The following is a 15,299-nucleotide window of genomic DNA, read 5'->3' as shown; positions in this document are numbered from 1 at the left end:
ACTTCACCTGCTTTCATCTTCGTTTCCCCAAGTCATTTCTCCATGATCAGCATTGAAGCCCTAAAAATAAAAAAGGACACGTGTGTTTGTCTTTGGGGCAGAACAGAAGGGAGGGCTGGAGCAATGGCTCCCAATCCAGCACGGATTTTGGGTGGTGGGGGAGGGAGGAGGTGTAGGGGGTGGTCAAAGGGTAGTAAGCAGTGATGGGTTTAAAGAAGATAGACAAATAGGCTTCCCCTTCCGATTTCACATCTTCCTCCTATTTTTTTCCCCCTAGGCAGAGTCAAACATTTCATCCCTTTAAGCTGATTATTTAGCTCCATATCTCTAATTAACACGCTTCCATTTTAGGTATTACTAATTGATGTGCCAATATGAATGATTATGATCTCCTTTTCTTTCACAGCCCACTCCCTCTCACTGCAAACAAGCATACTTCCCATCCTCTTATTCTCCCATGCTCCCAACATAGATCAATATTCCATATTTACATTATAATTAATGACTAGAATGCTATTTGGAGCTGAATCACAACGTGCTTTTCCTGCCCAGATTTTTGTTTTCCCTGGAGTTAACACCTTTCTTGTTTCTATACTTCATTTTCTATGTACTTATTTCTAATTCAGTTATATACTCTTTGTTTATTGTCTAAATTTCTTCCTAATAATTTCATTCACATCAGCTTCATCTTCTTGATGAACTATCTCCTAGAGCTCTCTGACTTGCTGCAATTTGGAGTGGCTGTTCTATATGCCTGGTATCCGTTATATATGTCATCCTGAGATGACCCTTCATCCCTATCCTGAGAATCCCCTTCATGTCAGTTCTCAGTCTAGGTCTCTTATTCCCACAGTGGTATCCTTTTTGGAGAAACACAAGAGTCCAGTAGCTTCCTGAGAGAGAAAGAATACATCGGAGATAAATTTTGTAAGACTTCGTATATGTGAAAGTATCTTAATCCTACTCTCATGCTTCATTGATAGCTGGGTATAGAAATGTAGGTTGGGAATACTTTTCTTTCAGAATTTGAAAGTATTGTTCCATTGTCTTATAACTTCCAATGCGATTTTAAGAAGGCCAAACCTTTATGTAATCTTTCCCCCTTACCCCACCCCAGAAGATGGAAAGAACTGCTTTACAATCCTGTGTTATAAATGTTTAGTTATGTGTCATGGCCTGAGTTTATTTTTATCCATTATACTGTGTACTCCATAGGTCCTTTTAATATGCAAATACTCGTCCTTCAGTTTCTTTGAATTTTTTCCTCAAACTCCTTTTATTCACATGCTGGATTTCCTGGACTGGTTCTCTAATTTTCTTACTTTTTCTATCCTTATTTACATCTCTTTGTATTTTTGCTCTTTTGGGGGCAGGAAATTACATCAATTTTATCTTCCAACTCTTCTGCTTAATTTATTTATACTATAAGTTTTAAAAGATTTTTTTTCTGTTCTCTGAATATTCTTGTTTTTGCATCCTATTCTTATTCTATGAATGCAAGATCTCTTACTTGCTAAAGATACAAATGAGGGTGTGTTTTAAAAGTATCATCCCCTTGCAGGACAGGTTACTTTCTTTTATTTTTTTAATTAAAAAAATGTTTTTAACGTTTAATTTTGAGAGAGAGAGAGAGAGTGGGAGAGAGAGAGAGGGAGAGAGAGACAGTATGAATGGGGGAGGGGCAGAAAGAGGAGACAAAGAATCCAAAGCAGGCTCCAGGCTCTTAACTGTCAGCACAGAGCCCGATGTGGGGCTTGAACTCACAAATTGTGAGATTATGACCTGAGGTGAAGTTGGACGCTTAACCAACTGAAATTCAGGCTTCCCCAGCTATGCTAGGAAAAACACAAAGATGCTGAAATTCATGACACCATATTAAGACTACAATGTGAATTGTGACCCTTGCTGTTGGGACATGTGTCATTCCTGCATGTCATGCTATGATGAAGCCCAAAGTGAACGAGACACACTCTCAGGTTCAGAACATCTAGTCAAGCTTCTGAGGCCCTACCTTAAAATATGAGCACCCAAGTGCCCCTTTAATTTTTTTTCATATTTATTTATTTTGAGAGAGAGATAGCATGATCAGGGGAGGGACAGAGACAGAAGGAGAGAGAGAATCACAAGCAGGCTCTGCGCCATCAGCACAGAGCCTCATGTGGGGCTCGAACTCATGAAGATCATGAGTTTAAGATCATGACCTGAGCCAAAATCAAGAGTCAGACGCTTAACCAACTGAGCCACCCAGGCGCCCCAAGACAAGTAACTTTCCTCTGTTTCTTTATTTGGGTCTCTGTCATTGATAGTCCTGTGGTTGTCTGGCGATCTTTGTATATCTGCTCATATTTTAAGGTAGGGCCTCAGAAGCTTGACTAGATGTTCTGAACCTGAGAGTGTGTCTCGTTCGCTTTGGGCTTCATCATAGCATGACATGCAGGAATGACATATGTCCCAACAGCAAGGGTCACAATTCACATTGTAGTCTTAATATGGTGTCATGAATTTCAGCATCTTTGTGTTTTTCCTAGCATAGCTGGGGAAGCCTGAATTTCAGCATCTTTATGCTTTCCTCTCAGGTTGTCCTATCCTCCAGAAAAGGACCTTCCAGTCTCTTGCCCAGAGGGTAAAGACCTGGCTGGAAGTGTGCTAGAAGCTCAGTGGGAAAGTGAGCTGGAAGTTTTTGTGTTCAGTGTACATATATTAAATGAATCATCCCAGTGTTCAGTACGGTATCTCCACTTCAACTGTGTCCGTGTCCCTGCAGTCTGCAGTTTGCCTTTTTCACGGAATAAACTTAAAGTCTTCTGCCAAGATGGGGGAAGGATAGTTACCTGGCTGGTGTTCTGAGAAAGATTTTTAACCTGTTTTAGCTCCACGTTTAACCCTACTTCAAGAACGAACTCCTGACACGTGGTGAGTTTTCCAGTATATTGTCATTTCCCGATTGCCTCCATAGGATACTGATTCCCCAGGAGGTTAAATCAGTTACCACTGTTCATCTGCTCTTCAGCTTTCAGTTTGTTGCAACTGTCTCCTGCTCAGGTCTTTTTATCCTTGTAATTTATTCTTCTAAAATATATTTTAATCATTTTATTGAAGTTTCAAGAGAGGGCAAGTGTATAATCTGGCATTCTTAATCAGAAGTCATTTTTATTATTTTGTAAAAAAGTCAACACATATTAAGAATATTGGGGCGCCTGGGTGGCTCAGTCGGTTATGCTTCCAACTTCAGCTCAGGTCAAGATCTCATGGCTTGTGAGTTTGAGCCCCACGTCAGGCTCTGTGCTGACAGCTCGGAGCCTGGAGCCTGCTTCAGATTCTGTGTCTCCCTCTCTCTCTGCCCCTTCCCTGCTCATGCTCGCTCTCTCTCTCTCTCTCTCTCTCTCAAAAATAGATAAACATTAAAAAAATTTTTTTAATTAATTTAAAAAAGACTATTAAATTTTTGTGTTTATTAGTTGCCATAAACATATTTATTGTGCTTTAATTTTGATTAAGATATTTTTGCCATAATAAAGCTTTTATGTTTCTATGGTAAAATGTGTTACTTTTTTCCTTTGCTATTTCTTGATCTACTTTTAACTTAGAAATCCTTTCTATATCCAATAGATAAGTAATAACCTTTTAAAAAAGTATCTTGTCTGTGTGTTGTTTAGATTTTTTAAATTTAACTCTTGAATTTATTTAGGATTCATTCAGGTGCATTGTATGAAGTAAGTCCTCAAATTGATTTTCTTCTCTGTAAAAGCCAATTTTCTCAGTATCATTTATTGAATAAACCATCTGCTCCTCATTGGGAATCAAGATTTTATTCATCACATATTAAGTTCTTATAAATCCTAGGATCAATCTGTTCAGGCTACTGTTTTCTGCCATTGATTTCTTTAAGTCTTCAACCATTACTGCCCTATTTTAAAATTAATAACTTTGTCGTGACTTTATCTAGTTAGGCAAGCTTTTCCTCATTATTCTTTACTTTAAAAGTCTTTCTAATTTATTCTGGGGCACCTGGGTGGCTCAGTCAGTTAAGCATCCGACTTCCGCTCAGGTCATGATCTTGTGGTTCATGGGTTTGAGCCTCGCATCGGGCTCTGTGCTGATAGCTCAGAGCCTGGAGCCTGCTTCAGATTCTTTGTCTCCCTCTCTCTCTGCCCCTCCCCTACTCGCACTCTGTCTCTCTCTCTCTCTCTCTCAAAAAATGAATAAATATTAGGGCGCTCGGGTGACTCAGTCGGTTAGGCACCCGACTCCGGCTCAGGTCATGATCTCGCGGCCCATGAATTTCAGCCCCACATCAGGCTCTGTGCTGCCAGCTGGGAGCCTGGAGCCTGCTTCAGATTCTGTGTCTCCCTCTCTCTCTCTGCCGCTCCCCTGCTCATGCTCTGTCTCTCTCTCTCAAAAATAATAAATAAACATTAAAAAAAGAAGAAATAGGGGCGCCTGGGTGGCGCAGTCGGTTAAGCGTCCGACTTCAGCCAGGTCACCATCTCGCGGTCCGTGAGTTCGAGCCCCGCGTCAGGCTCTGGGCTGATGGCTCGGAGCCTGGAGCCTGTTTCCGATTCTGTGTCTCCCTCTCTCTCTGCCCCTCCCCCGTTCATGCTCTGTCTCTCTCTGTCCCAAAAAAAAATAAAAAACGTTAAAAAAAAAAATTAAAAAAAAAAAAAAGAAGAAATATTAAAAAAAAATTAAAAGTCTTTCTAAGTAATTCTAATTTTTAAATTCTTCCAGATGAATTTTTAAATCATTACATGAAATAAAATATTCTCATTGGGATTTTGGTTGCAATTGCATTACATTTATAGATTAACTTGGAATAAGTGGACCTTTGTAATATTGAGTTTTCCTTTCAGGGAACATAGTATATGTCTCATTTATTCAAGTCATCGTACGTCTTCTATTCGCATTTTGTTTAAAAATATTATCTCAAGTTATTTTATCATGCAGCTGTATCCTCTTATATTTTTTGAACATACTCAACAATTTTCACTTATTTCTTCAAGGAAATTTTTTCCTTTAAGTTTTCAGAGCAGGAAAACACGCAGGATCTTTTTCAGGCCCAAGTCACGCTGGATTTTCTGCCTATTCATCACTTACCTGGATAAGAGGTCTATGTAGTCATAGTGTCTAATGGACAGGATCAACTATGGCCATTCTGTTGCTCAGCCCAGCAGACAACTATTCAACTAGGTTTGACTTTTGAGCTTTCATATTGGTCTCTGCATTTTCCAATTTTAGCAAGAATCTTACTAATTCAGTGTAGTCAGAATCCCTGCCCTCCATATCTGATTGGGTTCGTCAGTTCTCTACCATCACTCAGATGATGTCTGATCACCCTGGCCTGCCTTCAGCAGGATCCCCCCTGCCTTATCCCTTATGTTTCCTCTTAGAAACTTTCCAGCCCCTGACCCAACCCTGCTCCTGGGCTATAAATTCCCATCTTTCCTTGTTATATTCAGAGTTGAGCCCGATGCTCTCCCCTACTACAAAATCCCATTGTAGTCCCACCCTGGAATAAAGTCACCTTCACATCATTAACTGGTGTCATGAATAACTTTTCCTTAACAGAAGTACCTGAGAGCTCAGAGGGAACGGGGGGAGCCTTAACTTCTCAATGCTTCCAAAAGGGTAGATGTTTCTGTTTTGTGGGTAGAGTGGGACTATGAAGACAGGAGAAAAATGTTTTCTCTAATTATTAACATAAACTCTAGTTTGTTCTTACTTCACGTCTTGTTAGCAGTTGTTTTTATGACAAACGTGCCGTTGCAATTCAACCTGGCAAGTCGGACTTTCTGATCAGGGCTTCCCCACATCCGAGCCAGGCCCTCCCACTGGCACTGCCCACCAGAGGCAGTCTCCTCCTGTGCAGGCAAAGCAGTGTGGACCGACTGCCCTGGAGGGCTGTTGAGATAACTGGATAAAAATGCCGAGTGCTTTTTAAAATTCCGTGTAAACTTAGATGTTAGGAGTCGCCCCGGGGACACATTCCTACAAAATACTTATCCTGTGAGATTCTTAAGATGCATTCCTGTGACTACAGATTTTGACATTTAACCTCTTCTTAGAAAACATGCAAGTCATTGTTGTAAAGAAAACGGCCGGGCGTCTTCCCTTTTTCAGGCTTGAGCACACAGGTGACACGGTGAAGGGTGGAAGGAGTAGGAGGCACAGGAAGAATCAGACCACCTTTTCTATGGGATGTCGTGAGGGCGGCAGTAGAGATTTGCACCCAGATCCCACTCCGTCTGAGCCCAGACTGGCTCTTTCTGTAAGGGTTCATGAGGCTGGGTGTGGGCAAGTGGGCTTGGGAAGGGGTGAGAAACAGCTGGAAAGTGAAGTTGGGGGGTCTGAGGATAGCGTGGTAGGTCCTTTATCACTGTAGCGTAATATAATCATAAGCCCCCTTAAATCCTGTTTGGAGCCAGGTGAAGTGTCAGTTCTAGAGTGAGGACATAGCATGTCGGAACTTATGGGGCATTGTCAGAGCACCTCCTTCAAATCAAATCTAACAGAAATAAAAAGAACCGGGGAGGGTAGCATCTGAAATAGATCCAACAGTACTACGAGAGCGGTAAGCTTCCAGACGATTAGGGGATCCGACAAAAGCAGCTCCATCCCAACTGATACGTGTCGTGCCATCACATGAAGAGAGCTGTGCCTCAGACATTGACCTTAGGGTAGACAGATACTGTCCACTTTAAGAACTAGAACAGGAGGAATAATGAGGGGGAGTGAAGCAAAAGCTGTGGAGCTCTGAGCAGGTGACATCATACTACCTGCAGGGCTGAGCACTTGGCCGGAGAGAGCAAGGGAGTAATTAATACGAAGACACAGCCTTGGACCAGCCCACACATGGATTCCAACAATACGAAAGAAAACAAGGGATGCAGAAAACAAGTCTTAGAGAACCAACCTGCAAGAGTTGGGAATGCCAAACAGTTAAAAAAAAAAAAAAAAAAAAAAAAAAAAGCCCACACTAGAACATCTGTTATTTAGAGAAAACAGGAGAGAAAATGTCTTAATGTACACCACCTTCTCAGGAAGTACCCACACATTTCAGAGGGAATAACAAAGTAATGACAATTACGGCTCTTCGGTGAGCTGTTACATGCCCCAGGCATGGGGCTACCCATTTATACATATTTAATCTTCGCAGCTACTCCCTGGGGAGAGTATATGATTCTATCAAAGAGGACACTGAGGCTTGCAGCCGTTGGGCAGCATACCTAGGTCACAGAACTGATGAGAAGCGGAGCCGGATTTAAACTTGGCATTCGTGGATGCCTTGCTCTCGATCGGTGTCAAGAAGCAGCGAGAAACCCAGATGATAAGGGAGGAGACCCGAGCACTCGTCCTGGTTACCTCTATGACATTGGGCCCAGATCTCCTATCTACAATAATGACAAGGCCAAGCTGGATATATTTCAAGGGACTCTCTTCTAGGTCTAAAATGTTGGGTTGGTTTCAAATCAATAGTCTATAGTTTATAAGACTGATGTCAGAGGCACATGTAGAATAATACTGAATCATACTCATGGGCAGATTTAAAAATATAGGGGTCGCCATCGCAGTAGTAGATAATTATAAAATTTAAAAGAGCACTGAGGGACGCCTGGGTGGCTCAGTCGGTTAAGCGTTCAACTTCAGCTTGGGTGGTGATCTCGCAGTCCGTGAGTTCGAGCCCCGCGTCAGGCTCTGTGCTGACAGCTCAGAGCCTGGAGCCTGTTTCAGATTCTGTGTCTCCCTCTCTCTCTGACCCTCCCGCATTCATGCTCTGTCTCTCTCTGTCTCAAAAATAAATAAACGTTAAAAAAAATTTTTTTTTTTTTTAAAAAGAGCCCTGAGATATGCATCAAGGTCACCGTAGAAGGTAAAGCATACATAGAACAATGAAAGCCCAGGATAGTACTGAGTGCACGTACCCTATGCATGTACCGGGATGTGCATAAAAGAACTAGCAGCAGTGAAAGGAGAGTATGTAGATCAATATATCTTTCTCTGTTTCCCTCTTTCTATTGCTCACATCTATTTAACAAAAGGGTACTTTTGGTAAGAAGTTATACTTAACGGGGGCACCTAGATGCCTCAGTAGGTTAAGCAACTGCCTCTAGATTTCGTCTCAGGTCATGATCTCATGGTTCATGAGTTCGAGCCCTGCATCCAGCTCTGCTCTGACAGTGCTTGGGATTCTCTCTCTCCCTCTCTCTGCCCCTCTTCCCTTGTGCACGTGCATGCACTCTCTCAAAATAAATAAATGAACGTTAAAAAAAAAAAAAAAGAAGTTCTACCTAACAAAATGGGGTGGGGACAACGGCAGGAAGGAATAGAAAATGGAACTGCAAGGTCTAAGTATAAAACAATAAGGGAAAAATTTATTGATACACCGTGTGAACCTAAACATAAAGCATGATAATACACTGAAGCAAATAAATGGAAAAAATTCACCTTGTTCTTGAACATAAAAGATATTTAGCAAATGCAAAAAAGGCAGAAAGTCCATATATCGTATTACCCCAACTACATGTAATCATCTTGGAAGAAATGGACACAAACAGAATTAGAAAGGTGCTCAACTACTTGAAAATTTTGAAATGCTCTCTTAAATAACTTCTGAATGGGGGTGCATACAGTAACAGAAAGCATTTTTTTTAATGAAAAGAAAGCCCATGATCATAAGAATTGTTATTTATTTTAACAGTATCCAAATTCTATGTAATGAACAGACAGTTTATAGACAAGGAGAAAACAGACATTAAATCACATGAATGAGTGCACATCGTTCATAGCTTAATGAAATGCAAATTAACATTTGTTACGACTTCCTTACACGCCTATTAAACTTAAAAAAACAACGATAAACCCAGTGTTGGTAGGTTTTCTTTGTGGCGCCAGGCTCAGTGCTGGAGGAATGGCAGTGAAAAATAATGAATCCCTGCCCTCATGGAGCCCAGCACAATGGAAATGGCTGACGTGGTGGACTGTATTTTTGAGAGAGAGAGAAAGAGAGAGAGAGAGGGAGCGGGGGAGGAGCAGGAAGAGATGGAGACACAGAATCCGAAGGAGGCTCCGGGTTCTGAGCTGTCAGCACAGAGCCTGACGCGGGGCCCAAACCCACGAACCAAAAATCATGGGCCGAAGTCGGACACTTAACCGACTGCACCACCCAGGCAGCCCTATATGTTTGTTTTAAAACCTCAAGGAGATTTTGTAAAGATAAATAGAGCATGCTTCCCTTCTGTGTCAAGATATTTAGATTCATAGTTTTTAAATAAAAAAAAAATTGTTCGCACATACCCATACACCGCTTGTGGATTCCTGCCTTATGTGGGCAATGTATTCCATTCTACTTTGGAGCCTTTTGTGGGCCTAGATTGATGGATCTAGATCAGTTGCCCTCAACCCCAGCTGCACATTAGAATCACCTTGAGTGCACTGCTAGACGAGCCTGCTAAGGTGATGCCCACCCACTGAGGGTGATGCCCAAGTGTCACTGACTCTACTATTCAGCCAGAATACAAAGGCCACTTGGGCGACAAAACTCTCATAAACTTTATATTTTCATTACACAGAATGTGCTCAGTCATTCTCGAGAATAAGCCTTTAAGAGATCTTTATGAAATCCTGAGTTCAAAAATACCCTTCTGGGATTGTTAAGACAAAGTGGGTGCATCATAGTGACAAATGCAATCAAGATACTGGGGTGCCTCTGATCCACCCTACCCCAAATTTTAGTGTCATGGGTGGGCAGACTAGGTTAGCCTTGGTGGCCTCTGATCTGATAAGAGAGGATTGTTGGAGGTTGACTTACCAGGCTGTGTTTACCTCAAAGAGAAGAAAGGCAGGTGGGCACCTCCAGAAGTTCTCACAGAGGATGGAGTGAGGGGCCAGGCAGGAGTGAGAAGGGCCTGGATGGAAAAACGCACCCTGATAATTGACCTGAAAACTGTTCTGTCCATATGATGAAAAGGAGGCTTGAAGGGAAAGGTCTGGGATTGCTGATCATTTTGGAAGACACCAAGGAGTCTGGCGACCCAGATTTTAGGCTGTGCATCTCTTGGAGGGAGAACTCCACATGGGAGCTGTGCTTTTATCCTGGGCTCTGGGGAAGATTCTCTGAGACCGGGGTGGACAATGGCACCCAGTGCACATGGCTGCTGAGCTCTGCTGGTCTGTGAATGATTTCCCAGTGCCCGACTCTTCTCCTTAGTTTGCATCTCCAAGACTGGGGTTAGGTCTGCTTGTCTTCCCCGTACTCACCTCTCCCACCTGTCCAAAGTTTGCCGGGGTTCATGGGTCTGACGTGGAGCTTACCCGCTAGGTCATGTATCGCCTCTAAATCAAGCTAGGGCTTGGGATTTTAAAAAATCCCCCATTGGGCCCAGTTTCAGACCAGTGCTAATGGATCTTTTGAGTAACTGCATCCTTTCCCCCTCCTCCAGGCTGCCCATTCTCCAAGGAGGGACATTTGCTTTTGTGGCACCCTCTCTGGCCATGCTCTCCCTCCCCACTTGGAAGTGCCCACCGTGGACACTCAATGCCAGCCTGGTGAACACCAGCTCTCCTGAATTCACTGAAGAATGGCAGAAGAGAATCCGAGAGGTAAGGGGCTAAGGGGGGTGGAAAGGGAAATGTATACTACTACCATATGTTTGATAATATTGCTCTGGTTCAATTTTTTCTCCCCTCCTTCCAAAGTCAGAACTTGTACCTTTGTTAATGCACTTTTTAAAAAAATGTTTTTTAATGTTTATTTTTTATTTTTGAGAGAGAGAAAGAGAGAGAGTATGAGCAGGGAGGGGCAGGGAGAGAGAGGGAGACACAGAATCCAAAGCAGGCTCCAGGCTCCGAGCTGTCATCACAGAGCCCGACATGGGGCTCGAACCCATGAACTATGAGATCATGACCTGAGCCAAAGTTGGATGCTTAACTGACAAAGCCAACCAGATGCCCCTCTATTCTTTTTTCTTTTTTGTAATTTTTTTTTAATGTTTATTCATTTTTGAGAGACAGAGAGAGACAGAGCATGAGCGGGAAGGGGCAGAGAGAAAGGGAGACACAGAATCCGAAGCAGGCTCCAGGCTCTGAGCTGTCAGCACAGAGCCCGACACGGGGCTCGAACCCATGAACTGTGAGATCATGACCTGAACCGAAGTCAGATGCTCAACCGACTGAGTCACCCAGGCGCCACTACCCTTGTAAATGAACTTTTAACTTAAGTTTAATACAGATAGAAAAGAACACAATAAATTTCCAAAAGCTGAACTTGCTCATGTAACCAGCACCTGGATCAGGCAACAGAACATTACCAACATCCCAGAGGCCCCATTGTTCCTCCTTCAGGGATAATCACTGACCTGATTTCCAATACCATAGATTAGTTCCCCCTGGTTTTGAACGTTATATACGGAACTACACAGTACATATTAGTTTGTGTCTGTCTTCTTCCTTCAACATTATTTTTTTTATTATTTTTTTTCAAGGAAACATATACATTTAATTGTTTCAAGTTGATTTGTAGTGCTCAAGCTATTTATATCCAAATTTACAGAAAGTCAAGATAAAGCTCTCTATCAGTGCTTACTTCTAAATAGATGATTTACCTAAAGTCCATGTCTCAATTCCATAATTAAAAAAATTTTTTTAATGTTTATTTGTTTTTGAGTGAAACAGAAACAGTGCAAGCAGGGGAGGGGCAGAGAGAGGGAGACACAGACAGAATCCGAAGAAGGCTCCAGGGTCCGAGCTGTCGGCACAGAGCATGACACAGGGCTCCAACCCATGAACTATGAGATCATGAGCTGAGCCCAAGTCAGATGCTTAACTGACTGAGCCACCCATGCGCCCCCTCAACATTATTTTTACAAGAGTCTTCCGTATTGTTATATGTTGGGGTAGATTCTTCACTGTCTTTACTGAGTAGTGTTCCATTATATAACTCCACAGCAATTTATTTATCTATTCTGCTGTTACGCAGACTGTGTTTATGGGTAGTTTCCAGTTATTGATAGTTATAGATGGCATTCCAGTTATAGATAGTATTGCTATAAATGTTTGTGTCCTTGTTTTTAGGTGAATGTATATTCGTATCTCCACTGAATATACAGCTAGGAGTGGGATTGCTGTCATAAGATATGTGTGCCAGTCAGGGATGACCAAAGAAACAGAACCAGCGGGATACATAGAGATACATGTAAGAGGAGATTTATTATAGGAATTGACTCCTATGGTTATGGAGGCCAGGAAGTCCTTGAGCTTTTTCACATATATGTTGACATTCATGTTGGTGGGCAACCTGGGTTGCCAGTCTTTTTATAGTAGTCTGGTCCGGGGCTTCAGTTGCAAAATAGGCAAAGGTCAAACCAGAGACACTGTCAATGCCAGTTTTTAAAAATATCAAAACCTCCCATACTCTGTGAAATGTCCAGCACAGGCAGACTGCCAGCTCTGAGACATGGGCCATATACCCTCATATTCTCCCACCAAAGGCACATGCGCCCATTGCTATTGGCAACGGGGACCATCCTGGGCAACCTAAGTGACTTCAGATGGAGATAGGGATTATGTTGTTCATGAGCCCACATGTGCATGGATTGTGGCGCAAGGTATCATCTTGTGGACCCTAGTGACTACATTCAAAGTCATACTTCACTCCTCTTTTTAAGACTCAGGGGCATCACCATGAACCACCGATATTTGAGATTTAACTATAAACTCGTGTGCCATAAAAGGAGCCCTGTATGAGCCACTTGCCAGCCCAAACTGCTAGTCACTGACCGCAGCCCAAGACCCTATGTAATTATACGGGGGCAATCCCGGGTCCGTATGTTCGCATAGTCAGCCTTGTCACTCGGTCCATTGGCTGCACTTAGACTTGCTTTACTTCTCCCACCAATGTCCTTCTGTTGAAATGTTATATGCTTCTAGCCTCCATTTCTCGGTTAGGCGAGCAGTACCTTTAGCGTGGCCCCAACTAGTGCTTTCCGAATTCAAAGACTCACACAGTGAAATCCAAGTCCTTGTTCCTGGAGTCAGGTTATCTTGTGAGGTAGTGTCTGTCCCGATGGGGGCCATGGGAGAGGACTGTCACTTGCTCATGAATCCTACGAACGCTCCCTGTATACGTGCCTTCTCTTTACCTGACTATAACTATTTCCTTTAATCAGGGGATTTTGTGGATCTGTCCTTCCTTACTTGATGCCTTTGGGGCATCACTCGGGATGTGACGGGAATCTCCGATCTTAAAATTATTTGGTGCCATCTGCTTGTGGTCTAATTCCAAACAATGCAGACTAGTTAGTGATGGTCTGTCAAAGGGAGAGGGGGTTGAGTAGCTGCTTCAGGCCACAAACTCACCTAAGGCCACCTGGCTTCTAACAGGGTCTGTTCTCATTCAGTGTGGGCTCTCCCACCAACACTTTTGATAGCTCAGCAAGCACTGTGCTTATAAGGGCACAGCAGATCAGTCTGAGCCATCACTTGTCGAGTTCCAGCCAGAACCTTCGGTTGTTCTTCTTCCCTTGCAAAAGCAGCTTTTTGTGCACACACCTACGCTCTGATACACAGGCCAAAAGTATGTGTACCTCCATAATCTCATCCAGTCTTCGTGCTTCCTTTTTATCTCAGAGTGAATCCAGAGTTAGCAAGGTTCTTTAATCTTTAAAGAACGGTTCCAGATAGCTCTAGACCAAGATAGTCCTAAGAATTTCCCTTGTCAAGCTAGTGGGGCCCTGGATTTTTGCCAGGTGGATTGGCAAATCTCAGAACGCTGTGTGTTGTACCACCTTCTCCAAATTAGGCTATGCTTCTTCAGCAAAGCCCAGTTTTATGATACCACCAACAGAATGAATCACAGAACACACGTGGTTTGTGGGTGTTTGTTTGTTTGCTTCTTCTGTCCCCCAGGGAGTCTGTATTTGGCTTCGTTAAGTCCAAATTGAAACTAAGCGAAAACAAGAAGTAGAGTTTCCTTACCCTGCTCTGCTAGATGCCAGGGGCAAGATTTCCCTTTCGCTCAGACCTATTGCGGGCTGGAATCCCCCCCCCCCCTCTTTTTTTGAGAGAGAGAGAGAGGGAGCAAGCAGGGGGTGAGAGAGAGAATCTTAAACAGGCTCCACACTCAGTACAGAGCCCAATGTGGGCCTCAATCCTTTGACCCTGGGATCACGACCTGAGCCCAAATCAAGAGTCGGACATTCAACTGACTGAGCGCCCCAGGTGCCCCAGGACTGGACTTGCTTATGCAAGAATCTGTTGCCTTTATACCTTCCAAGAAGAAAGATGTGATGAGTTCATTTGTCTCTTCTCCCACCTAAGCACTCCTGGCTCAGATCTTTCCTGTGTCCTCATGAAGTATCTGACTCTGGCTTTACAGTGGCACGACTCACAAAGCTTTACCGCATTCAGAAGCAGCGACCTTGTGTTTTGAGGATGCTGGGCAAGAGTTCTGGAAAATAATTTCCCTGGGGCTTGAACAGTATTAATAGGGAGATGTTGAGGGATATGGGCCACACTGTGCCTGCATTGAACATGGGATCCCAAGTGGCAGAGACCCCATAGTTTCTTATTACCTTTATTGTGTTTATGATATATGGAGTCCTTAGAGCTGGAATCAGAAAACTATGGCTCTTGGACCAAATCCAGCCTGAGGTCTGGCTTTCTAACTGTTCACAAAGTAAGAATGGTTTTTACATTTTTAAAAGGTTGTTTTAAAAAAGAGGATGTGAGAGAAACCACACATGGCCCCCAAAATCTAAACTATTTATCATCTAGCTTTTTACAGAAGTTTGCCAACAGCTGCTCGAAAGCCCAGGGCCCGCGGTAGGGATTCCTTTTGACTGGTCTAAGACAATAGTCTCCACTATTTTCTCCCACATGGTTTCCAAGGCTCCCACACAGTAAACCAAAGCCAGAGCCTTTTCTGTGGTAGTTTAGCTCCATCTGCTGGTCCAATGTTTTTCACCAGTGCTGTAAACAGGAGAAAGTTCTAAATTTCAACCTAGTTTCATTAATAGGATGGATTGGTTGAATCTACCCAGCCAGCCTATTGGAATTTAAGGTAGATATTCCATGTTTAACTGAGTTAGGTTTACACGCACATCTCAAGGATTGAAAACCCTGATGGTCAGCACACCAGCTGTATATCCCAATACTAGCCACCAGGGGAAGTGGTGCAAATGTACCACCGATAGGAAGGGCATTACTTGCTGGGCTATAAATAATGGAGAAGTAAAAGTGAACAGTGGTTCTATTTTAAGAACATGGTGGTAGCAGAAAAAGTAAAAAATAACTGGGAAGAGAAGACA

General features: G+C 43.0%; 1 protein-coding gene across 1 annotated transcript in view; it reads left to right on the top strand.

Annotated features, from left to right (window-relative positions):
- The window catches only part of LOC125930170 (solute carrier family 23 member 1-like), a 54,179-nt gene that overhangs the window by 20,562 nt on the left and 18,318 nt on the right, over positions 1 to 15,299 (top strand). The window contains exon 4 of the mRNA XM_049641911.1: positions 10,437 to 10,596. Within this exon, the coding sequence (XP_049497868.1) occupies positions 10,437 to 10,596 (160 nt within the window). The remainder of the gene's footprint in view (positions 1 to 10,436; positions 10,597 to 15,299) is intronic.

This window comes from Panthera uncia, chromosome A2, assembly GCF_023721935.1.
Source record: "Panthera uncia isolate 11264 chromosome A2, Puncia_PCG_1.0, whole genome shotgun sequence".
Taxonomy (NCBI): domain Eukaryota; kingdom Metazoa; phylum Chordata; class Mammalia; order Carnivora; family Felidae; genus Panthera; species Panthera uncia.
The sequence above is the reverse complement of the archived record's forward strand: the minus strand, read 5'-3'. Positions and strand labels throughout refer to the sequence as shown.